Source organism: Stegodyphus dumicola, chromosome 6 (genome assembly GCF_044657685.1).
Source record: "Stegodyphus dumicola isolate Sdum_Otavi_A_Nest chromosome 6, ASM4465768v1".
NCBI lineage: Eukaryota > Metazoa > Arthropoda > Arachnida > Araneae > Eresidae > Stegodyphus > Stegodyphus dumicola.
This window is the reverse complement of record NC_140773.1, coordinates 153596206-153622007: the sequence shown is the minus strand read 5'-3', so window position 1 is coordinate 153622007 and position 25802 is coordinate 153596206. Positions and strand designations below refer to the sequence as shown.

At 30.4% G+C, this 25802-nt stretch overlaps 1 protein-coding gene across 2 annotated transcripts; it reads left to right on the top strand.

Annotated features, from left to right (window-relative positions):
- Nucleotides 1–542: 542 nt before the first annotated feature.
- On the top strand, nt 543–24349 carry LOC118184478 (folate receptor alpha-like). 2 transcript variants are annotated; one of them, XM_035354160.2, is made up of 6 exons: nt 543–708; nt 8747–8902; nt 11264–11461; nt 17757–17892; nt 21290–21369; nt 21716–24349. In XM_035354160.2, exons 1-6 carry the CDS (start codon nt 706–708, stop codon nt 21923–21925), a joined length of 783 nt encoding a protein of 260 aa, XP_035210051.1. In that variant the 5' UTR covers nt 543–705; the 3' UTR covers nt 21926–24349. The 2 variants fall into 2 exon arrangements, with proteins under 2 accessions (XP_035210051.1, XP_035210046.1); XM_035354155.2 differs by lacking the exon at nt 543–708 and adding an exon at nt 912–950.
- The last annotated feature ends 1453 nt before the right edge of the window (nt 24350–25802 follow it).

Below are 25802 nucleotides of genomic sequence, written 5' to 3'. Positions count from 1 at the left end.
TAAAAGTCTCAACGTCCATCCAAAGGTTTTGTTTCACCAGAAAAACAAGTGTGCATTCAGAAGCTGGAATCGATTTTTCATATAATTTTATTATTAAAATAAAATTTTCGAGATCAGATTTCTACTGAAATTGCGATTCATTTTCATTACAGAAATGCAGGAGCCTTCTTATTTAGGGCTGCATTGTGCTCCGACTAGAAATATGATTTATCCCTAAAACTAAGAAGTATCGGAGCCGGGCTCTGTTATAACGTGTCGTGTCCGGCTCGTCGAGAAGTATCGCAAGGGCACATGACATAGAAAAGTCTGGACTGGGGATAGCGGGAGGTCGGACATGGGCCTTCATTTAGGGGTGACCAGGGCTTAATTTCTAAAATTAGAAATCCGGCGGAGGGCTCCGGCGCAAGTTCTGGGGGTAACCAAAAGTATTTAGTATTTTTTGGCATCAAACGAAAACAGAGGAGGAGTTAAACATGAACCTATCTATATTCAGCCAATCGACAGGAAGTCTTATTGCGCATGCTCTTGAATTTCGCGGGTTAATCCTGCTCGACAAAAGGTGACGGTATGATGCACATCATCGCATATTTCATGAAACGTTATTTATGACAGTTTTAGTTGACAACAGGGGTGTTGTCTTCAATTCTTCGTTTCTAGTGCATTGTATTATATCATATTCGTGATCAAGTGCCGATAAGTTTCATCATGGTAAGCTTTACTTCTTTATAGGTCAACAAGGTTGTAATAAGAAAACTTGTTTTTTTTTGTAACTGAGGTACTGCTTGTGTGTAATGAGTATGGCATTGAATGAATTCTTTTCAGTTGAACAATTTTTCATAATCATGATGTTTAATGAATTAATTTTTGTATTGAGCTAACCAACAGGATTTTCAGCTTATGAGTATGAAAAATATATGTTAAAGTAAATGGCGATTTCATCAAAATTATCAGTATGTGGTTATCTTGATATTTGATATTCAAACCACATTAAATTGAAATAGTGTATTTTATCTTCACTAATTATATAAATACATGTGGTATTTTAACCAGACTCAACTATAAATATCAGTGCATTTGCTGTAAAGAGCATTTAAATGTTTGTGTGTGTGCAAAATGGAAAATGATTAATGATTTTGAATCGAAATTATAACCCTTTGATTATGTTCAATATTATAACAAAAGTTTGAGCAGTTCTGGAATTATATTATCTGATTGTTTTGTTTTTTATATCATTGTGTAATGTGATTTTTCCGATATAAACCAAGGAGCTTTGGCAGTTATTCTAAGGGGTTGAATTTGTAGACTTTACTTTTAAAGAGATATGTTTTTGAAACTTATAAGTATGCAAATGTGGGAAAGATTTAAAGAGCTGGGCAGAGAGGAAGACTATTTTCCAAGAAAAAATCTTAAGTTTCTTATGGAAATATTATGTGATTTCTTGTTTCAATACTTTAATTAATGCCCTCAGCTCAATTCTTTTTAGCTAAAACAAGAATAGTAACGAGATATACATTATACATCTGTTTACAAAAAGTTACTCTCTTACGAATGTTTCATATACATATCAATAAAACTGCTTCTGAATGTGAAATTCATTGTAAATATATTTAATAAATACTAGTTCCCACTTTAAAGAAAAATTATGAAAAGCAGTATTTTGTGGGTATTACTTTAAAGTTCTTTATTTTGAGGTTCCAAAAAAGTTGTATTAAATGCTTTTAGGTATTTAGGATTTATATTAAATAGTTATGTACATTAAGATTTATTGTAAATTAAGATAAAAGCAAAAGAAATATTGGGTATATTATCTCCTAATATAGTATTTAGTAGAAGTATCAAAAAAGAGGAAACCCATATTTAGGAAGTTTAATTCCGAAAATTGTGTTTTAAAGTAATTTGAATGTAAATTATGAAAAAAACGTTTTACGGGGACTTGAATTTAAATCATAAATAACAAAATTTCAAACTTTGAAAAAGACTTTAAAACAAGTAATTATCGCTATTGATAGGAAATTAGTTAACTTTTCAAGGGGAACAAACTAACTCCCGTTCAATGAACAATAATTAATAAAAAGTCATGGTCTCATGTTTTAAGAATTGAATTAAAATTTTGGCTTTCTGTAGTTGAAGCATTTCCCAATGGTTAATTATTTTTTGTTGGACAAAGAAATAAAAATGTGATATTTACAAACTGAATTATTTTTTAATGATTTTTGTTTGCAAACTGAATTATTATTGTTATTATTATTATTTATTTTTTTTAGTTTTCCTAATTTAAACTACTTAAATAAGGTTTCTGTGAGTAATTGTAAAATTTGTATTTCTGTAGTTAACTGACAAAACCAGTCTGATCTTTATAGCTTGTAATACTTAACATGTAGTGTGAAGTAAAGGGGTAGAGTAGACTTTAAGGTACCCCTTGTATTATGGCGAAGTTATTGTTTCATTTATGGTAGCCTGAGTAGTTGAATGTTATGGAAACCCTATTGTGACGTAATCGGGTGCATGATTCTGGGAAATTTTGAATCATGGGATGTTTTGTAAGCGTTTTTGTGGTGTGTGTTGGTTTGATTCTTTAGACGGTAGAATGGCCGAATGTAGTAAGATTAATTTGAAGTTTTTGTACGATTTGGAGCAAAAGGGAAAAAGAGCTTTAATTGACTGGTGTGTAAATAAAGGTTTACTTAGTAGCCATTGTAAGTGTCCTGTATGTAGGAAGGATATGCCTCTAGTCGAACATAAAAACAGTTTAGATGGATTTGAATGGGTTTGTAGGAAGAAAGGTTCAGATGGTCAGAATGAGCTCGATCAGAATGAGTACCTGCGTTGAAAAAAGTCATTTGAGTATGACTGATATTTTGATTTTTACGTCGCTCTGGGTGTACAAAGCAAACTCGAAAATCATGGTAAGTGAATATTTGCTTTTGGTAGTGCTTAAATGTATAACATGTTTTTCCTTTTTTATGTTATTTTGTTGTTTGGTTTAAAATGCATTTTACTGATATTATGTATTTTTTGTTTGCCTATATTGTAGAATTTGGACTTTTTAAGTGAAAATATATTGAAGTGTACATGGACAAAGTAAAGGGAGTGCGCAATGCAAGTTTGTGCAATTCTGGGATTTTTTTTTTTAAGTGAAAATAGGTCGACGTGTACATGGATAAAGTTAAAAGAGTGCGCAATGCCATTTTTGTGCATTTCAAGGATTTTTTTTAAGTGAACATAGGTCAACGTATGCATAGATAAAGTCAAAGGATTGCGCAATGCCATTTTTGTGCAATTCAGTTTTTTTTTTTAAGTGAAAATAAGTCGATGTGTACATGGACACTGAGTTTGTGCAATTGTTTGTCTTGTTATTTTGGCTTTGTGTAGCGGCAATTTTTGGAGCAAAAAATTGCTGCTTCGCAAGCCAAAATAACAAGTCAAAGAATTGCACAAAATCGATATCCATGTACCGCCAAAAATCGCCAAGGGGTACCCTAAACTATACTTTTACCAAGTAAAGTTAACTGGATCCCGTTTGACTGCTTTTTCAGAATTCCAGTCATTTACCATTTATGATTAAACTAGATGTTAAATGATTTATTCCTTTTTAATTTTTTCACTGATTGAAGCAATAAAATATAAAAGATGTAATTTAAAAAAAAAAACTATTAAATTAGTTTAAATGAATGTAAATAAGGAATTTTTGGGCTTACAATGAAACATGTCCTTCTTTAAGAAGCATCCAGATGATGATGTATATTTACAAAAATAAAATTTATTTCAGCCTTTGAGAGATTGAGAACTCTGTGTTGAGTCTTTGAGAATTTTATATTAAGTTTTATTTCAGAACTTAACCATATATCGCTAAAACCATTACTGTTGGCAAGCTTTGTAGAAAAAGACACTGTCACCAACAGGTTCTTTGCTGAAGAAAGCCAAATATTTATTTAAATTGGATCATTCTCAAAGACCATATTAACTTTTAAATAACACTAGACACCTGAATTCTCAAATGCATCTATTGTCACAGCCTAATATGAACATTTGATGCATTATTTTATATGCAGAAGTCCAATTTTCCATTCAGTTGTAAATAATTACACCAGTTGATGGTTTAATGAGCACTTTTTTGTGGATTATCCTTTAATTTCGATTGGCATCGTATATGTAATATTATGAAGAGAAATAGCCATCCTTTCTTTTCTGCAAACAAAATTGTATTTATAAATTTTTTTTAAATTCTAATTACTATATTCAATTAAGACACAATAACACGCCGAATAAATACTAATTCAGAAGTCAAACAACAAAAATCAGCCTTAATTTACAAAATTTTCACAGGACTAGTTTCGATGGTTTTACCGAACCATCATCTTCAGCTGCAAAACCGCAAATGAACAAGATAGGAAATAATGTTTAGATAAGATAAGAAAGCCTGGACAAGAATAAGCAAGTGGCGCCATCTGTTGGCGAAACCAGAACTAAAACATAATTTCTCTAAAAGCCGAAGGCAAATTTGGATTGGAATTAGGATCGTTAACTAGAACAGAAAGATTTTTATGAATGTGAAATGCCTCTAGGAAATCCAGTTCTCCAATGGAAGATGTTTTGTGAATAATTTTGGCAGCAGAAAAATTGAAAGTGTGATTTTCGGACCAACAATGTTGAGCAACAGAAGACTTCTGTGTTTCCTTTTTTCTAACATATGCCTCATGTTCTTTGACGCGAAATTTTAAGGCTCTCTTAGTTTGGCCAATGTAAATTGAACCACACTGGCAAGGAATCCTATAAATACCCCAGGAATTCATATCCGTAATGGGGTCCTTGAGTATAGAAGTCCGAATTTTATTGATGGGAGAATAAACAACCCGAAGGTTAAATTTCTGCAAAATATGTGCAACTTTATAGCTAATTGATGGAAAGAAGGGAATGACAACAGAATTTTTATAATCTCCTAAAATAAGAGTGTGGCTTTTAGTGTGTTGAGATGAGAATTTCTAATTGCTTGATTAATAATGTTGGGTGAAAAGCCCCTGTCAATGGCTATTGCTTTTAAATAATTTAGTTCTTCATCAAGGGCTAGTTTGGAGGAGCAAACTTGAAGAGCACGGAAAACAGGAATAAAATGAAGCTAACTTTTGTTTAGTCGGATGACATGATTTAAAGTGTGGTGGAAGGCAAACCGATGAAGGTTTGCGGTAAACTGTAGTACTGAAGTTGGATGTGTTACGTGTGACCAGAATGTCGAGAAACGGAAGAGAATTGCAAGTCTCAAGTTCAAAAGTGAACTGAATAGCAGGATCAATAGAATTCATTGTTGAAAGAACTCTATTTAAATCATCTTTATTACCTTCAAACAGGGTAAAAGTATCGTCTACGTAGCAGAACCATGCCGGGAAGTTTAAAGTTTGAAATAATTTTGATTCATAATAATGCATGTAGATATCAGCCAGGATGGGACTGAGGGGGCTTCCCATGGCTAATCCCTCAGTTTGCTTGTAATATTTATTTTGGAAAACAAAATGTGTTTGTTTCAAGCAGAGTTGTGTGAGAGAAATTAGCTCATCAATTTCGATGCAAGAGAAATGAAATTCGCGAAGTCTGGTTTCTAGACATCTTAATGCACCCTCAACTGGGACATTGGTGAATAATGATTTTACATCAAAAGAAACCATGAGTAAATTACGAGGAGAAATGTTTTTAACCTTTTTTACAAACTCTATTGAATTTTTTATGGTGTAAATGTTATTGTCTAATAGAGTGGAAAATCTAGAAACTAAATACTTAGCTAATGGATACGAGGCAGTACCTAAATTTGATACAATAGAGCGGAAAGGAATACCACTTTTATGAATTTTGGGAAGAGCATATAATCTGGCACAATTCGCAACAGATGGGATAAGCGAATGTTTTAAGTTGCTTGAAATGATTTGCGAAGATTTGATCGCAGTTTTTATTTTGGATAAGTCCGAAGGTGAAGGATCTTTAGGGATCGGATTATATGGTCCTTCGTTTAAGAGTTTAGTGACACCATCGATGTAAGTGTTCTTATCCATGACGACTATCTGGCCACCTTTGTCGGCCTTTGAAATGACAATATCCGGGTTAGAATGAATCTCGCGCATTGTAGCTCTTTCTCTCGCAGTTAGATTTGGTTTCAAAGGTTTATTATTGAATTTCACATTATGAGCGATAAGATGCCTAATCATTTCTTTCTGTGAATCTGAAACTTTACTGAACTTGAAAGCTTTTTCAATAGGAGCCAAAATCTTTGGAATCGAGGGTTTACAGGTTTGTGAGAAGTTAAAATTATATTTTAGAATTCTCTCTTGTTCTTCTGAAAGACTAACATTAGAAATATTAACTATTGGCTTGATGTTTACAATGGGAAGATTTTTTGAACTACTTGGACTGGAAGACTGTAAAAGAAGTTTTTCGAATTTAACTGCAAAGGTGTTTTTATGACGGTTAACTGCATTCTCCGTTCTAGACCAAGACTTTTGTTCAAGGGCAGTGAATTTTGGATATGTTTTAGCGAGTTCCAGATGAAGCTTATAGAGTTCATGTTCAATTTTGGACAATTGTTGACGTGTATCCCTTATCACGGACCGAAGTAAGGCAAGTTTGCAATTTAACAGAATTCTTGAAATGCGACTCGAAGGTTTTTGATTAGATTTGATTTGAATAAAATTGGGGATCAATTTTTTACATTTACATTTAAGTAAAAAGTCAAGATGATTCAGGAATTTTTGCCGTTTCAGGCGTAATTTAGTGAAACGATTAACGGATGAAGGCATGATAAACAATGCAGAAAATCAAACTAAATTCACTGAGCAATAATAAAGTACACACAAAATAGCAGAAAAATCCCTCACTGAAATGAATAGAAAACAAAATGTTTGTAAGCAAAATGCATGAAATCAGACAAGCAAAGCACAATATCCAAATGTACAAAACTTGAAAATTGCAAAAATGTACTCACCGAAACTCCTACAATCACAAAATGGCGGCCACACCACGTGCAAAAAAGAAAGCAAAATGTAAGCCTGTTTGGGGCTTCTATAATTAAGACACAATAACACGCCGAATAAATACTAATTGAGAAGTCAAACAACAAAAATCAGCGTTAATTTACAAAATTTTCACAGGACTAGTTTCGATGGTTTTACCGAACCATCATCTTCAGCTGCAAAACCGCAAATGAACAAGATAGGAAATAATGTTTAGATAAGATAAGAAAGCCTGGACAAGAATAAGCAAGTGGCGCCATCTGTTGGCAAAACCAGAACTAAAACATAATTTCTCTAAAAGCCGAAGGCAAATTTGGATTGGAATTAGGATCGTTAACTATCCTAATTCCAATCCAAAGTTAACGATCCTAATTCCAATCCAAATTTGCCTTCGGCTTTTAGAGAAATTATGTTTTAGTTCTGGTTTCGCCAACAGATGGCGCCACTTGCTTATTCTTGTCCAGGCTTTCTTATCTTATCTAAACATTATTTCCTATCTTGTTCATTTGCGGTTTTGCAGCTGAAGATGATGGTTCGGTAAAACCATCGAAACTAGTCCTGTGAAAATTTTGTAAATTAACGCTGATTTTTGTTGTTTGACTTCTGAATTACTATATTCAATATTAGTTTTAAAATGAATTATTTTCTATTTTGCAATATCATATCTTGCATACAACATATTTTTGTTGTTTGGGACTGAAATAAAAAGTGCATTTTCTCATTTGTTTCTAAAATTGATGGTATTATAAATAAATAAATGTTTTTTTTTTAAATATAAGTTTCCCTACATATCGAATATTTTCTGCATGACATAACTCAGAATAAAACTGAGTGTTCTTATGTTATTCATTTTTTATTGTTTATTTAAAAATATATTCAATGCTTTTTTTGTGTGTATTTGTGACATTAACAATCTTTAATTTACCAAGTAGGGAGGTAGATGCCATATTATTTTTTCAAGAAAGAGGTCTTTTATCTGATAAACGAGTATGCAAAAATGGCCACAACATAAAGTTTTATGTTAATGACAATACCATTTGGAAGTGCAGTGTTAAAAATTGTAAAAAGAAGGGTCTCCATGTTAGAAATTGTTTTAGCGGTTTCAGAATATCTTTCGTCGCTGGTGTTAGATTTATGCATTCTTGGGCAGTGAAGTTGTCATCCATGAAATGGTGTAACAAAAAGCTTAATATGTGTAAAAGTGTTGCAGTTGACTGGAACAGTTGTATGCAATAAAATAATAAGGACAAGGATTTTTAATTCTCTCAGCATTATGGATGTAAAATTCCATATAGAAGAGCGGCTTTCTTATTCATTGCATATGAAAAATTCTGCGAGGTTTTAACGTATCTGATTTTTACATTGGATGCATAGTAGGAAAAAGAATCATGACACAAAGTGAGAGAGTTGATTTTTAATTATAATCACAAAAATACCATTTACTTATGACATTTTGAGGAACTTTGAAATTTTAGGGTTAAACCAGTAACACTCAAAGTGTTAAAAATATTCTTAGGAAACAACATGTGAGTATTATTGTTATTATATATTGTGTTTATTTTTATATTTGCACTTCATGAGCTTGGCAGAATTATAGCTAAGATCTTGGCACAAATCAAATTGCTAAATATGGCTGGGTGTCCCTGTAACAAAGAGTACCCATCAAATTGTGATATGAATATTTTGGTAATTTAATTTAAATTATTTATTCAAAATGTCAATATTGATTTAATAAATAACTGTTTTTTCAGGCTCATTTACAGTATTTGTGGATTGTAGTATTAATTGCATGCATTCAAAGTGCAGTATGTCAGTTAAGTAATAATAAAGATGATCTGTTGAATTGGTGCTTGGACAGTGTGAATCATAAACATAAGCCAGGTAAAGAAGATACATTGCATGAACAGGTATTTGAATTTTTTGTATTTTTCCTTCATTGAACAGTTTTTCAGTCATTTATAATATATATATACATATATAAATCTTAATTGTGTATAATACTTATGTTTATTTTCTGATTTTCTTAATGTGTTATATAATTATACTTTATTAACATCAAGTAAGTCAGATGATATAGAGATAATTTTGATAGGCACTTGCACTATGCATTATTATTAAGGTTTTATACAAATGATCATCTGAACTGTAAATATAAAGGTGCTTTCTTGTGAAAGTGGTTACCACAAATAACATTTGCATTTTGCACTTTATACATTGTGTGGTTGAGGTTGCCACTTTTGGTGACTAAAGGTGGTAGCCAGTTTAATAAGGAAATATCAGTGTAAATTATTGTTAACCATAATTTTTAAGTATTAACCATAATTTTTAAGTATGTATTAACAAAAGTTTTTATGATTTTGTTTACTTGATTACTGACAATGCTTAAATTGTACCAGAGCTTGGGAATTATACTTCTGAATTTTTTAGATAAGTTGGAACTGTAACCAGAGCCTTAAATAAGAGGGCTCTGGCACTTCTTTTATGTAATTAAACCACAGTTTTAGTAGACAGTACTTTTTTAATTTCTGAATACACATCTGTCTTTCCCTCAGACATGAAGCTTGTAAGGAAGTTGATACTTTTAAGAAAAGAAAAGCCCCCATCCACATGTCAAACGCTTTTACTACAGGAAATGTAATGAATGGGAGAAGGTAAATTTTTTGTTTGTCAAAGTACTAGAAGTGATCTTCCTGGTCATACATGTCTAATGCTAGTGGTTTTGACAGAAAGACTGATTTTATGGAATGATGCAACTTAATGCAGGGAATGAAAATTCTCACTGGTACAAAACCTTATGTTTGTTTTCAGCTAATCCTCGGATTCTGGAAAAAAAATTTTCCTGTCACATTTTGCTTGCTAGCTAGAATTATATGGGCAAAGCATCTTGTCAGAAAGTTTTAGACTCTTCTCTATTTTCATATCTACACATCCTCCATCAAAGTTTTGTATATAATTTTTTTACCGTTTACTGCATTTTCTGTATTCTCATTAGTGATGCTTTAACTGTTTTAACTTTTTTTATTGGTGCTGGAAAAAGAATCGTCTCCATTTCTGTCATCCTTAAAACAGTACTTTGTATTGTATACTCAGGGCTTAAATTCAGTTGAAGCCTGGCTGTGCTATTTCTTACTTAGTTTGCTAGTAAAATTGTAATTCCAGTTGGAACTACAAATAAAATGAGGTTTAGTATTTTATTATTTAACATTACTTATTGTTAATTTAATAACATATTAAATTTTTATTTATCTCGAAATTAGGCAAAACAGTGACCTTATTTTAGTTTTAGTTGGAGAATTCTATTTGCTTCTGAAGAAAATGGACCTGTGTCTTGATTACGCTCGAAATCTATAGTCTTGTTCAAAACCTATGCCAAAATATATGCTTGTTATTTTGCCTAGTTTTGAGTTTGCTTTTTTTCCAGTTTTAATTTATCTCTTTATATTTTATTGAATTTTCTTTCTGATTATTTCAGTTATTAATTATCATGCTATTTTATGAGTTATATTAAGTATTTATTTTTATATCATTTTGCATGCCCTGCCAAAGGGCTCCATCATTTCTAATTTTAGAAATTTAACTCTGATTTCTCTCTGTTAAGATCCTAAGTATGCAAGCATTTGAAATGTTGAAGCCACTGGTTAAAAGATGAATTTAGGATTCTGGTTTGTACTGTAGACTTCAAACAGTTTTTCGACTTTGTATACTTACTTGTATCCAAGTGCTTTCATTGTAAAATTTCCTATTAGGGTAATGAAACAGATTTTCTTTTTTAGTTTGCTTAATACTATAAAATGCCTCCCAACTGGTATAGTGGTTAGCGTCACTGACTGCCGTGCCGAAGGGCCTGGGTTTGAATCCCGGAGAAGGTATGGATGTTTCTAAATGTATAATGTCGGTATATGGCTGCAAGCTGAAATTTATAAATTGCGAAATCACTCTAAACTATGCGGCAAGCTGAAAGCCGATATTTTTTGCAGGAAAATGATTTGTGTCAAAATCTCCCAAAATATTATATAATTCTCAATAAGTAATAGCTATTCAGGATTGAATTTTGTTTAATTTTAAAATGAACTTGCTTATTTTGTATTTATTGCTATCTGTATATCGTATGAAGGAATTATGCATCTTGTATTTCAACTACTAATCATACATAATAAAATATTTTATTGGAGCTAATTTATTTTAGATTAAAATTTTTAATAAATACTTGTTCATTCTTAAAATGTTTATTTTGTGGAAGTAATGTTTTAATTACTGTTTTGTTTTAGTGCCTTCCCTGGAAAGATCATGCTTGTTGTACAAATGAAGTAGCTATCATGGTCCATGAAACAAATTTGTACAACTTCTCTCTTGATCACTGCTTTTCTCAGACTGGTTCTAATATGTCTGATAAGTGTCGAAGACATTTTAACCAAAATAATTGTTTTTATGAATGTGAACCTCATATTGGTCTGTGGGTTGTCAAGGTGTGTGATTTATATTAATTTTTTCAATTTATAGCATAAGTCTGATTACAAGTGCTCAAATTTTACTTTCCTATTATTAAGATCAAGTAGTAGAGGATTTTTTCCAAACTTTATTACACTATTTAAAACATATTCTTTATTAATGATGTTCATATTGTATAAATTTGACAAATACAAGATCACAATATGTTATTTATATATAATGATTTGAAAACCATGTTATTTATATATAATGATTTGAAAACCATGTTATTTATGTATAATGATTTGAAAGCAGTCTAAAGGAAGGAAAAAGTTCTAGATTAAAGTATAAATTTTAATGAATAAGTATAACAAATGTTAAAATAGCTTCAGTTAACTAAGAATTTGTTCATTTAATATTTTAGTAACAAAATGAATATTAAATGATTAGAAAATACAAAATTTTATATTTATTGCTACAGTAATGAGAAATAATTCGTATGTCAGATCATATCAAACATTGGATATGAACCTTTTGTTTTTCAAAGCACAGTTAACTAATACTGAATTTTAGTATTAGATATGACTTGAACAAAAAGTAAATCCAAGTAAGCTCCAAAATTGGTTGCAAAAATTCACATTTACTTGAATTATTCATGTTTATTTAGAGCTGTGTGATGATTCAAAATTTATGATGTATATTGTTGTTGACATACATCTTCACAAGAAGGGAAAAAAAGGCTGTAAAATTTGCAAAATAGCATGAGAGTGATTATTATGCAGGATACATCTGCCAAAGTATATTCAGTTTGACAAATGTATGAGTTACAATAGAAAAATAAGTTTGTTATTGTAACAGATGGTAGGCCATATATTGCAAAAGGGGAATATGCATGTCTGAAGAGTTTTAGGATTTGGCTGCTGTATGCAACAGTTGAGAAGAGCTAAAATTCCAGTTATGCACATATAAATATTTGTTTTTGGAAGTTGGAAGATTATTCGACTGGAGAAGAGCAGATTTTAGCAATGTGAAACAGTGGTGCTAAATTAAGTTTAAATTAAGTAGTTTGGCTCTTCCAAGTCATTTTGATTTTACAGGTGTACCTGAAATGAAAGAAACCATTTAAAATATTTTTTTTATCTTTGTGAATAATTTAAACTTTTTTTGAAAATGAACTTATAAAATTACGTTGTTTCAGAAGTAAACCATTATACATAAGAAAATCCACTCAAATTTCTGAGGGGAAAAAAGTTTGCACGTGCTCATCATTGGTTTGACATAACTGCAAACAAATTACATGTGTTTATTGCAAAGAGTTATTGTCAAGCCAAGAGTTAGATAATGTTGACCATATAGGAAAATAATTGAAACTTTAAGCTTTGTAAATCTTTTCAATAGTAAAAGGTTTAACTCTATAATGCACTCCCTTGACTTTGATAGGAATGAGTGATTGAACCAGAACTTAAATTTAGAGTGTATTCAGTTATCTGTGAGAAAAGTTTTCAGAAGTTTATACATTTCTTAAGGATATCTGTGTTGATGAAAGTCTGTTATTGTATAAGGGTCACAGTATTTGCCATTTGAGAGAACATGATTCAGCATCAAGATGTTTATGTTTGGTGACCTGAAACTGGCTGTGGTGGTCAGCGGTTATATTTGTTTGAAAAAGGTATAAGAATTTGTCGGGAATATAAAGACTGTTCATTAGCAAAATGGGTAGTTTTCACTTTGTCTGAGCTGCTTTCGGAGAAAGGATACTGTATTACTAATATCTATTATAACTATCCAGAATTAAATGAAATTTTGTTGAACAGAACACTACGTCCTAATATTTTGAGTATCTTTTCATTTGAACCTAGCAGATAAATGTCAACATGTTCTTCCTGTGTCTTAATGCTTATTGCTTGTCATTTTCATAGATTCATCCCAGTTCTGTGCATAATTTCCTTTTGCTACACTTGAAATTTCTAAGACTTGTAATACATCATCTCCTCCTGTAACAAGATCATTAACATACATACACATATTAAGAATTTTAAAGGCATCTGGATACACATCTATACTTTTGGATATATTGCTTTATAGTTGTCACTAACAAAAATAGACTTGAATTGATATCAAAAAGGACACACTTAAATCTATACATTTCTAACTGATCTTCAATATTCTGCAAAGGTGTACTAGTATTCATAACAAATAAAAATCTAACTGCATCTCGGTTTTTCTCAGTTAAGATGATCTGTAGAAATCCCTTTTCAACATCTCTTAAGATTATGAACAAGTGAAATATATTTGGATCCGGATTAATACCAGACCACAAACATTCAGGGATAAATTACATATTTCATATGAGCTTGCAATACATTTTTGTACTAATGCTTTCTTTTCTATATGGTGACTAATATAGCAAATAAAAGTCTGCTTGTTTACTGTTTTTGTAGTATCTACCATTCTTTTTATTATCTCTTGATCTAGATACTCATTTGAAGTTTGTATTTGGAGTAGAATGCATTATCATGCTGCATTTTTCTTACACGCTTATTCTTTTTCCTGTGACACCAAAATTATCGCCTAATTTTTCCTAGATTTTCTTCCAGGGCAAACTAAAAATATAATGGCCATCTTTGAAACTAATAGTTTTGCTAAACATCCCCAGTGCTTCATTATAAGAATTGGGATCATCTCTAATACAAATTGATTCCAAATCAAAAAACCTTTTTATGCTTTGGTGCTTCCACTTACCAGATACCCAAATACTGAGTTATGCAATACTAAATTTGTATTGGGTATATAAATTTTAAAATATTTCTGATCCGAGAAGTAACTGAATTTTATCTGGTTTGTGAAAGTCTGGATTAGCTAACATAACTTGTTTTTGGAATCGCAATATTACAGATATCAATTCTTCTAAAAGACATCAAATTTTTGAAATCATGAAAAAAAATCTAATTTATGACTGTATGTTTTTCTCTTTTAAAAATAACCTCATTTTGATTTCACCATTGTTGAAATCCCAGATAAACATCTAACTGATATGTTTTATATCAATCTTATACCATCAATTTCCACCACAAAGCCATTAGTCGCATAACTCATATATACATTTCTCATTTCTTTCTGAGGTTACGGCCCTCTCTACCGCCTTCAGAATCTTTTTGCATCGTCTCTTCCGCCCTTGAGCGACCTCTCAAGTGGTGGGATTCTCGGCCAAGGGGATCCAACTGATATGTTTACATTTTCCTTTCAAAAATGAAGCTTTTCGGCTAATTCCGATGAACAAAGATTAATCATACTTTCCCATTCAAGCAAAGTTCTGGCTGGTTATCCTTATTTATGAATGGCTCCGCCTGAACGCTGAGTTTCGATGTTTCTGTAGACTAACTGGCATCTGACTTTTGATCCGATGGAGACTGGTTTTTATTTTGTGGAATCAGCCATCCAGACACCATAGTGGTTAGGGGAGCCTGACTACAATACCAAAAGGCTTGGGTTCGAATCCCAGAGAAGGCTGAGATGTAAAATTGTCAGTCCCTTCATAGGAAGGTAACAGTGGCTACCCATTAGGTACCTCCAAAATAACACACATCTGGCCTTAGGAGTGGCCAATCCTATTATAGGCAAGTGTCCACTTTTTTTTTTTTTTTTTTTGGTGGAATCAGAACTTTTTCTTGCTCATAACACAATAATGAATTGTGCTTTTTTCTGCATAACCGACAAAAATAATTTGAAGGGCAATTTCTCACTCCATGATTTTAAAAATAGCACAAATATAAATTGTGCTTTTTGACATATTCGACTCTATCTTTCAAGCTGAATTCTTTTAATTTAGGACATTTAAATAATTTATATTCCACATTACATGGTTTAGAAATACGTACATGTTTTTCAATCACACATGAAACCTTTGGTTGACTTCGTTTAGACGTTACTGGAATTCTAGAAACGTTAAATATCCTCGTGTGATCCTTTAGAAATTCTAGTAAATCTGTGATGTTTGGTATTTTTTCTTTCTTCAAATTTCTTTCCCACCATAACTTTGTATTCTGATAAAATTTTTGGCTGAGAATAAAGGCAAATATAGTGGATGAAACCCATCTAACTTTTGTTCTAGACATTCTAATCATCTTACAACTTCACTTGTAACATCCATTAAATTTATTGAGTATCTTTCCTCAAAGAGAGCATGCTAACTTAGAATTAGTATCTGCTATAGCTATCGTTTGGATTATTCTAAAGGCATCTCCTTTCATTGCTGATTTCAAATATTGCAGTTTTACAACATCTGATAAATTTGGGTCCTGATCAGTGTTTGCTTTGAAAATATCCTTAAAAGAAAGCCAAGAATGCATTTTACCTGAAAACGAAGGTAATGCATAGCAGAATTTTCAGAAATTATAGTGTTTTCCAATTTAACAATTTTCGACAATTTATTATTTATCTCAAATTCCATATCAGTAAGGTTACAACTTTTTTCATCTTGTTCAGTCAAGATTTTTGTCGACAATTTCTTCAGTACTTAAATTATTAATGAAGTCAAAAATACTATCAAATTCATTTTATAGATTGTCAAATTAAGTTTTAAACAATTCTAAGTCACAAACATTTAAATCGGGCTCAGAAAGTTTTTTTTTTTTTTTTTTTTTTTTTTTTTTTTTTTTTTTTTTTTTCCAGTTTTGCTAAGATAGTTTTTTGATTCAATAATATAGTTTTTTGATAGATAGTCAAGAACATCTTTCTGTTTCATAGCCATTCTCGCTATACTTATCAGTGGTAACAATTTGTCACACAAATTTAAATCAGAATTTGCTAAGTGCAGCAATTAATAATAAATAGAATTTCAAGGGCTAATTATCCTTTTCACCATCTCGATGTAATCTACAAACATAAATTCTCCAGAAACAAAATTTCCCATTGTACTACTTGCTTATTTACTTAGACAGATTTGTTCCAGCTATACTGGACCACTGAAAATGGCTTGGCTAATTACTAAGTGATAGACTTAACTCATTAACTAATTTATCATTTTTTTTATATTTAATTTTATCATTTCATATTTGTGGAAGGCACTATGCCGTTCACATGCACAAAGCTTTCCCAAGCTTTGAGAAGCAAAGTAACATTCTTCCCTCTTACAGTAGCGATGGCAGCGCCATCTCAATACTGAAATCATACATATAATTTAAAACACATGCATGATTATATATTCCAGAAAAACGAAATTAAATACCACTTATAAATTACCATATATATTATTATATGAAATTTATGAATTTCTTAGTAGGACATATAACTTCAGATGTCTGATTCTTATAAGTTTGTTGCTAGAGTTTTAAAAATTAACTTTGTATACAATGGTGTTTCATAACATCATATGCTTTCAGAAATGAGCATTGCTCAGCATATCTTATGAAAATCTAAAATCCTATGTCAGCTTCCTTCCACATAACTTTCTTGATTCTCATTTGATCTTCATTCTCCCTCTCCTAGTCTTCATTTCTCAGTAAATGCCCAGTTATTTATCATCATCTTGATAAAGTGTGATGGCAACAAAAATAAATGTCCTGCATCCACCCAAGCTTGCACCTCCACTTCTAATCTTCTTCAAACAAGTATCTAATATCAGACATGGTCCCCAGTTGTGTTTTAAAACTGATATAATCTTCATCAACTCATTATCTAGGAATTTGATCATAAACCACAATTTGCTTTTACAGTGATTTAAAGTATAGTACTTTGCATCATTCCAGACAAGAGAGTGTAGATGTGGCCTCTTTCAATGTGAATTATTTCTAAAAATCATGAATACTTCTTTCAAAATTCTCACATCCATGCATGAGAAGAGATCAATTGTTCATCTTTATATTCTGGGTAATTCTTTGCTTTGTTAGTTGATAAGGCTTATGTTAAGTGCGAGAAACATAACACAGATATTCTCCAGATTTAAATCTTCAGATTGTTAGCCTATTTATCTCACAAGCTTAAATTTTAGATTTAAATTTAGACCTTCATATGAGCCATTATTTTGATATTGGTAGTTAATTGGGTGCTGGTTGCAAAAGACTTTAATTCAAAATAGGCATCTTAAACATATTTCTTTAGTCAAAATATTAATTTAAAATATAAAATTTAAAGCAAAACTGATTGATGTTACAGCTGAATAATAATTGTATTCAGAATCTGAAAAATGCCAGATTATGTTTTTTCCTTTTTTGACATAAATATGGGCCCAGATTTCTTGCAGTCTAAATGTACTGTGTTAAAAAAATTTTCTTTCCAGATTAAAAAAAAAAATTAAATGCTGGTACTTTTATTTATTTATTTATTTTCTTTTAGACAAAGAGAAAGATAGCTACTGAGAGATTTTATAAGGTTCCTCTTTGTGCAAGTGATTGCATTTCATGGTTTGAAGCATGCAAAGACGATTTTACTTGTGCTTACAACTGGCCTAGAGATTTCAAGTTCAGTAAAGGTATTGTGTAATTAAATTTATATATTAATGTTAAAAATTCATTAAAAGCGCAGTTTTATGTATTACTGCAAATAGTTCGAAATACTATTTTAAATTAAATTTTATAATTAGTAGAAGACTAAATCTGTGTACTTAAGGCTCATCAGTGGTCAAGTGGTTAAGACCGCTGAACACTAGTGGTTTGATCTCAGTTCATGTGTGTGGACTGGTTGCATGACCATTTTCATGGTTTTTCTTTCGTGTACCATAAATAAGATTTATTTTTTCCTTAGGAAGCTGTTTCTTTAAGCATATAACCCTCATGCGTTTTGTCATAGCTGATAAAAGAAACATGCTATTGACTAAATATCTGCTAAATCTTTCAGAAAAATGTAAACACTAAAATTTTGAGTTAATGAGATTTTGAAAGTACAAAACTTTTTAATTAAAAACATTTTTTTAAAATAGTGTGTGATAGTGATGAATTTTTAATCCAGTAAAGGTGAAAGAACTGCTTCGCTGTGCAAAAGGTCGCGAACAATGCATAAGTATTTCAAGAAAAGAGCATTCATAAGTTAGATAACAAATTCAAATGAAAATAAAGTGTCTATCGAACCAAAGAACATGAACAGGTTCTATAATTCCATTCATATTCTTTGACTGAGCTGTCACTGACTAGTGAAACCGTGCTCTGAATAAACTATTAGTTTAATTTGATTTTATAGTCACTTAACTAACTATAATTCTGCATTCTGCCAAGGAAAGGCAAGGGGAAGTTGAGCTCAGAAAAGATAAAAATTTTAATGATTGGTTTATTGATTTAAGGAAACCCTACAGTATTTCTTGAAATGCCAAGAATGTAAGACAATTTAGAGGAATCTGGGCTTGATGAACACTGACATTACTATTTATGATTACTATTTTGAACATAATAGAAAAAGCATTGTTTATACTTTCTGCCTTTTGCATATATGTTAACAACATTCTCTAACAATGAGCATCACCAACTAAAATTTATGCAGCCAATCTAATATCATCTTGTATATAAAGAGGTGAATGTGTGTGTGTAGGAAAAGAAATTAATCTTGAAAATAAAATGCATCCTCTATTCTGTATCTCAGGGTTTCTTAAACTGTAAGGGGGTTGCCAAAAATTTTGGCAGTTTTAATTTTTTTTTAACTTATTATAATAATTTTACAATTACCAAATAATTTTACACATTGTATCTGAAAATAGATAAAGATAAGACAATACAGACAAAGAAAAAAACGAAAACATTTCGACACATTCTTTTTATAATATAAACGTTCTTTTTCCTTGCTTTACACGTGATGCTGTTATTTCGTCTGTTACTTATTTAAAATTTTCACATTGTTCTATGTCTTAAAAAAGTTAATGACCCAAAAGAAGTAAAAAAATTGACAGTTTCACTCACACGTGTGTCGGTTTTGTGCAATACTTATGGGGTCACGAAAGAATCTCAGTGATAAAATGGGGTAGCAACTGAAGAGAGTTTAAGAAACCCTGCTCTATCTGATAAATCGGATAGTGCATAAGGGAGGTTTCTGTGCTATTTTGTATAACTTGCTTTCGATGTTTAAAAATTGCATAGTATCAGAAATGTTGCTCTGGTTACCATTTAATTGGAATAGAAAACAATTATTTTTGTCCATCCCCCCACCCGAGGAGAGCAAGAATTATTCAATCTGACTGTTCTTACGATTTGGCCTTGACTTCTTCATTTTTGCTTTTGTTCTTCGGGTGCAAAACAAGACATCTGTCTATGTGTATGTATGTGCAAGTGATGATGCGTTTTGTACTGTTATCAACTATTTCTATTGCATTTTGTAAAACGTATTTTAGTATTTAACAGAAGTTTGTATATTTATATAATTTTGTATTTAATGTATCTACATAAAATACAAAATAGGAAAGACAAATTCACATGCAGATCTTTAAATTCTTTTTTTTATTGAAGTGCATCCCCTCTCCAAGAATGCGTATTGCACCATTTTGCATCATCATTTCTCTGCATTGTGAGAACTATTACTGCAAAACTCAAACAAAGGATTTCTGATCTGTAAATAATTCAGCTGCTTTGTGCATAATCTATTTTATACTTTGCCTTCTTGCTGGCAAGGTGTTGCTTAATCTCTGCTAGCTATTCTCCGTTATTTAAAATGTAATTGCAGTTATAAAATTATAGGGTGCTAATTATGTACTAATTAAGAAGGTACGTGCTAAGACATTCATCATTAAAAAATAAATGACATTTAACTACCAAGCTGTTCGTGCTTCTTCCCAAGTTCCATCCAGTCATCCACCATGCTGTTATTTCTAATCGCCTATGCAGCGGTTTTTTGCAGCCATGATGAAAAGAATTGGTGCCTACCCTAATCAAGCTCTCATCTAACAAGTTATCCACTACTAAGTAAATCATTATATAGCGAGTGTATTGGGTCATCCAGAAAGTTCTGGATTTTTTCAAATCAAAGTGGATTTTCTTATTACTGATATGGAGTGGGCTTGATTGAAATGGATGTTTATGGTTTCTTCTGCTAACATTGCATAATTCTAGCATGTAATGTTGCATAATTTTTATTTATTAAAATAGAGAAATTGAAAATATGTTTCATAGTTTTATTTTAAAAAAAGAAAAAACGTTTGTCTAACTGCTCGTAAAATTTATGTACAAACTGCTGTTTCTGATGACAAGGTGATCTAAGTTTTTCAGCATTGTAAGTTGTTCCACATTCTGCCAAAGAATGTAACCTTTCAAAAAGAATAAAGGCTAATCCGTAATATATAAATGTATTAACTCTTGAAAAAGTGTCAGCATTGTGTCACTCAAAAGTGAAACTTTCAGTTTTAAGTATTGTGCAATATTTCAGATTTTGTATTTCTGTAGAAGGGAATTTGAAATGTGTGTTTCTGTAGAAATATTTGTATCCTGTTAAGAGGTGCCTTTTAAAAATTCACTTTTGAAATCTTAATATATGTGCCTATCAGTAATACCTGCAAAAATTGTTTAAGAATCTTGGGCAGTTTTGACCACATAAGAAATTAATTTTTTTTCACTGCTTTGGTTGTGGGAAAACTTTTTTGACGTAAAACAATTTTTTTAGGGGTCTTGTTATCTTTTGACCATTGGATTTTTGTACCATTTTATATTATAAAACTAACCTCAATTAGTTTGATGAAAAATTTTCTTAATTTTTAACATAATATTGGGAATATACTCACTTAGTGACAAATTTCATAACACATAAATAAAAATAAGAATTTCAAATGTGTGACATTTATGTTTTAGCACTATGATGAGCACCATCTAAGTTATTTATTTATAATCTTGTATTATTAGATGTTGATTCCGTAATTAGGTAGTTCATATGTGCAAATAAATTTATTCTATTTTAAGGTCATAATACATGCAAAGAGAAAGCCAAGTGTAACACTTTTAAACAGGTTTATGAAACTGCTAAAGATTTCTGCGAGAATGTAAGTAAATAAGAGAATTTTTAATAATTTTTCACATTCAACACATAATTTTTTTAAAGTGACAAATAATATAAATTGTGATTTGAATTGTACATTTTTTCACTCTATTACATATACAAAAAGTTTTTTTTTACAACTCTAGGAAATCTGATGTATGTTTATTAACTATTATTTATACGAGTATTTTTAAGATTTTGTCATTTTAAAATTTTTCTAATGTTTATGAAATCTTAGAATCTCTCATTTATTGCTTATAGCAAGATCACATATAAATACTAACTAAAACATATGTAACAAAAGGTACACATATCATGAAGAAATGATACATTGTGTGCTTGTGTTTCAGGTTTGGGATGATTCCTGGGTCTATACACCAGATGATCAGCCGTGTATGCGTATATGGTTCAATGGTTCCAGTGTTAACCCAAATAGAAAAATTGCAGAATATTACATTAACAAACATTTTGATGGAGGAAGTGTAAATACCATTTATATTTGGCTGATTTTCTTATCTTTGATTAGTCATTTTAGTTGGACAAAATACAGTTCTCTTTGAAGTGGTCTCATATTTTGTATTGATTGTTGAAATTTAATTTATTTGGGCAGATACTTTGTGTTGTATACTTTTAGGGGTTGTATATTCTCTGTGATAAAAGGATTGTTTTGGATATATGTAGTCTTAATAGGAAGTCTTATATCTTGCATAAGTCAGGACCAAACTATTTTTTAAAAGAAGTCGTTTTATGCGAAGAGTTTTTAATGAATAAAACAAATTTATCAAAATAATGTATTAATAAAATGTTAGCATACTTTTTTTATTATATTTAAAATATTATAAAATTAAAATTGTGTTACGTGTATTTTTGGAATTTATATATTTTGTTTCCTGAAACCGAATGAAAAGTTATGACACATCTTAATATCTTGTATTTAGATAAAATTTGGAAATGGTTCTATTATATATTATAATGTATGTATAGTTGAACTGATTACATATTAAAAATTAGATGTGATTTAAAATCACAGTCTAATTTTTTGATGTGGAAAATTTTATATCACAGTCTAACTTTTAATTAATTAATGATTTAATATCACAATCTAATTTTTTAATATTTAAAATGTTCTGTTTTCCTTATGAAATTTATTTACAGTGTTTATATAATTATAATTTATATCTCATGTGAAAGAGTTGTGAAGTTGTATTTTGTAGCACATAAATGCAAATATTGTTTATTATAAAACAGATCTATCCTGAGTCTGATTTTGTCAGCAACTTCCTGGGCCCCCCCCCCTTTGATCCCTTTTTGTTTCTAACACAAATTTTTGTGGTGGTTTTTTTTTTTTTTTTTTTTTTTTTTTTTTTACATTTATTCTGAGGGATATATTGTCCCCTGCATTGTAATATGTACAATGAAGTTTTACTATTAATACATACCTTCTGCATGCACTCAAAAAAAAATTATGGCTGCCAAAAACTGAATCAAGTCTGTGAAGTTCTACTCTTATTAAACCAGGTCCATTTTATGCTAGACATAAATTAGCTTTTTTCATTAGTTGTTACTGCAAATCAGTTAGTGAGGTCATTACTGACAGGTAAAATCTGAGTTTTGCAGGCAACAGAATACCTGGAACTCAATAATGTGCAACATGACATTTATATAGTTTCCTTGCCAAAATAAAGGATTGCATTACCTTCTAGCACAAATCATTACTGCCATGCCATTTGTAAAAGGGTTTAGATAATCTGCATATGTTGCTTTTGCCAAAGACTTCAATATCTGGGACTACCCCACACCAAGAAAAAGGCCATTTCTAACTTTTGATATGATATTAGTCGTCAATGTCCTTTAAAGCAAATTTGCACATGGGAATTACATGCCTATAACCAACATTTGTGAAAATGAAGATTATTTAGGGACTTGTATATGTATGCTATGCATAATTCATTGCTTTTGATTATGTGAATTACGCATTTTTTTTTTTAAACAGAAAGGGTTTGAATTCAAATAAATACCTTTTTTATGTTTAACTGGATGGTATATTTAATAGTCCAAATGCAATGAATGACACAACTGCAATGAAATTTGCAATTGTAATTTCTTAATATGCATTCTCGAAATCTGTCAATCCAAAAGAACTTGCTGGTAGAAAAGGAGTTACAGAACTTTACGCTCTAATCTATTGGAATGCTGTTAATTAATGTTGGCTGCAGCTAAGCTCTTGTATGCTTCTTCATAATAGCCCTGTTTAATCTATTATTCACTTCAATCCAGTTTAAAGACTGAGCTTATATCAAAGATTCAGTGTGGTCCAATACTTGCTAGGTTTTCAAACTGACCCTCAAAGATTCAGTATTATTTATTATCAGATATCACAATGCTACTTTTTTCACCTTCAGAAAAGCATATGAAATGACAGTTTTCTTTAATAATTCTCCCCTTCTAAAGTATTCATTTTCCTGTTATCTGAAGTTAGAAAGTAGGGATTTTAAATAATATTTACACGTATCATCTTGCTTTCTTTGTAACAGATACTAAAAATTGACTATACAAATTTATGTAAATAATTATTTGCTTTGTTTATATATTTTGATTACAATTAGTGATCTGTAGCAAAGATATTTCTAACTATCCATTACATAAATAAGTTGTAACTTACTTCATAGTTCAGCTTCTAAATCACTTCATTAAATGAAAATTATCTGTATTAAAAAGTTTAATTATATTGATTGGTTTTATTAGTAGATAAGTGAAAATTATTTTGTAACTTGATGTTTTCAGAAACAATTTTCAATATACTTTAAGTTAAAAAGTCAATTAAGGTATATTAATTATTAATTTCTGTATTAATTAGTTTGAAAGTAGAGAATAAAGCTAAAAGATTTTTAACAGATAAAATGTTCACTTTTTTTCTTAATTAGAAAATCAGTCATTTTTGAAGAGTTATAATAAAACATATTTAATAAAATTTATAAACCAGGTTTTCTTTTAATTAATCAACTTTAATTAAACGTTTGGTCTTGTGCATTTTTCAATTAGAATGCAATCTGTGTTATGTTTCGAAATGAATACACAAGAAATGTTTTTGGTTTTCTTCGCTACAAGATAATTAAAACATACAGTGTTTCAGAAATAATCTAGAGAACATCAATAAAGGTAAAAGCTAGTAAGTAATTCTAATTGTTTGCATTAAAAATGTAATTATAGTTTTGCCATCATCATTACTTTTAAACTTTGCATTCAGTTCTTTTATATACATACTTTTTTTAATAAGTAAATTATTCTCCAAATTTTCTTTATAATATAGCCATCTAAATCACAGGTAATTATCTACAAAATTCAATACATTTCCTCACATTACTGCTGACACAGCACAGTACAGATGCATTGCTATAAGTTGTAATAAAAAATGCAGATGCTAAAGAAACTTTACATATCACATAGTATATAACCATTGATCCTGTAAACCAAATATTGTGTACTTGACTATTCTGTATTTCATTCATTTATGATAGAAATTTATATTTGTTTAGCTCAGTTTGATCTAATAAAAATATTGCATTTTGTAATAATTAATAACATTACTCGAAAAAGACTCAAGTTATGCAAATAATATTTAGGAAATAAATTGATATTCAGTTCAAAGAATTTTGCACAAATACTCTGGCATAAAAAACAGATTAAAAATACATAAAGGAACCTATGGTGATTAGCTCGGCAGAAAGCTGGTGAATATTCATATTTTAAAATCATTTCATATAATGCCATAGTAGAAAAGAAGTTCAGAAATTCTTCCAAAATGTCCTAACTATAGACGTGATTGTTACACATGTAGTGAATTTCCATTTTGTATTTCATATAACTAAAATGACTGCTAACAAGTAATCATTTTTTGAAGACTGGAAGAAGGGTCTTAGGTGTATGGTCAGTAAATTCATACTGCTCCAGCCATATTAAAATTACAGATAACTAACCTTGGATGTGGCTATTTCAAGGACTAATGATTTGCTTTTACTAAATATAGCAATGTATAAAATTCATTATATTTGAATACATTCAATACATTTGCCTACTTTGGTGTTTCAACTGAAAATCACCAAAGCAGGCAACTCATTTTCCAAATTTGAATCTTGATTGAATACCACTGTTCTTATGGACTTATCTACTTGGTCACTGGTGGTAGTTTACAGAAATAATGAATATCTTCTATTAGCAGAAAGTACTTAGACAAAAGCAGTACATGCCAGATATTGTATCACAAAAATGTACTATTCTTTTATAATACCTGTCCATTGGGATACTGTTTAAAGTGGTGCAGGAAACACAAGGATTACACTCGTTCACAAATCTTTATTTAGCTTTATATTTATTTATAACCAGTTGTCGTTAACATATACTTCCAGTTGCAAAAGTGTTATAAATGAAAGATTTATG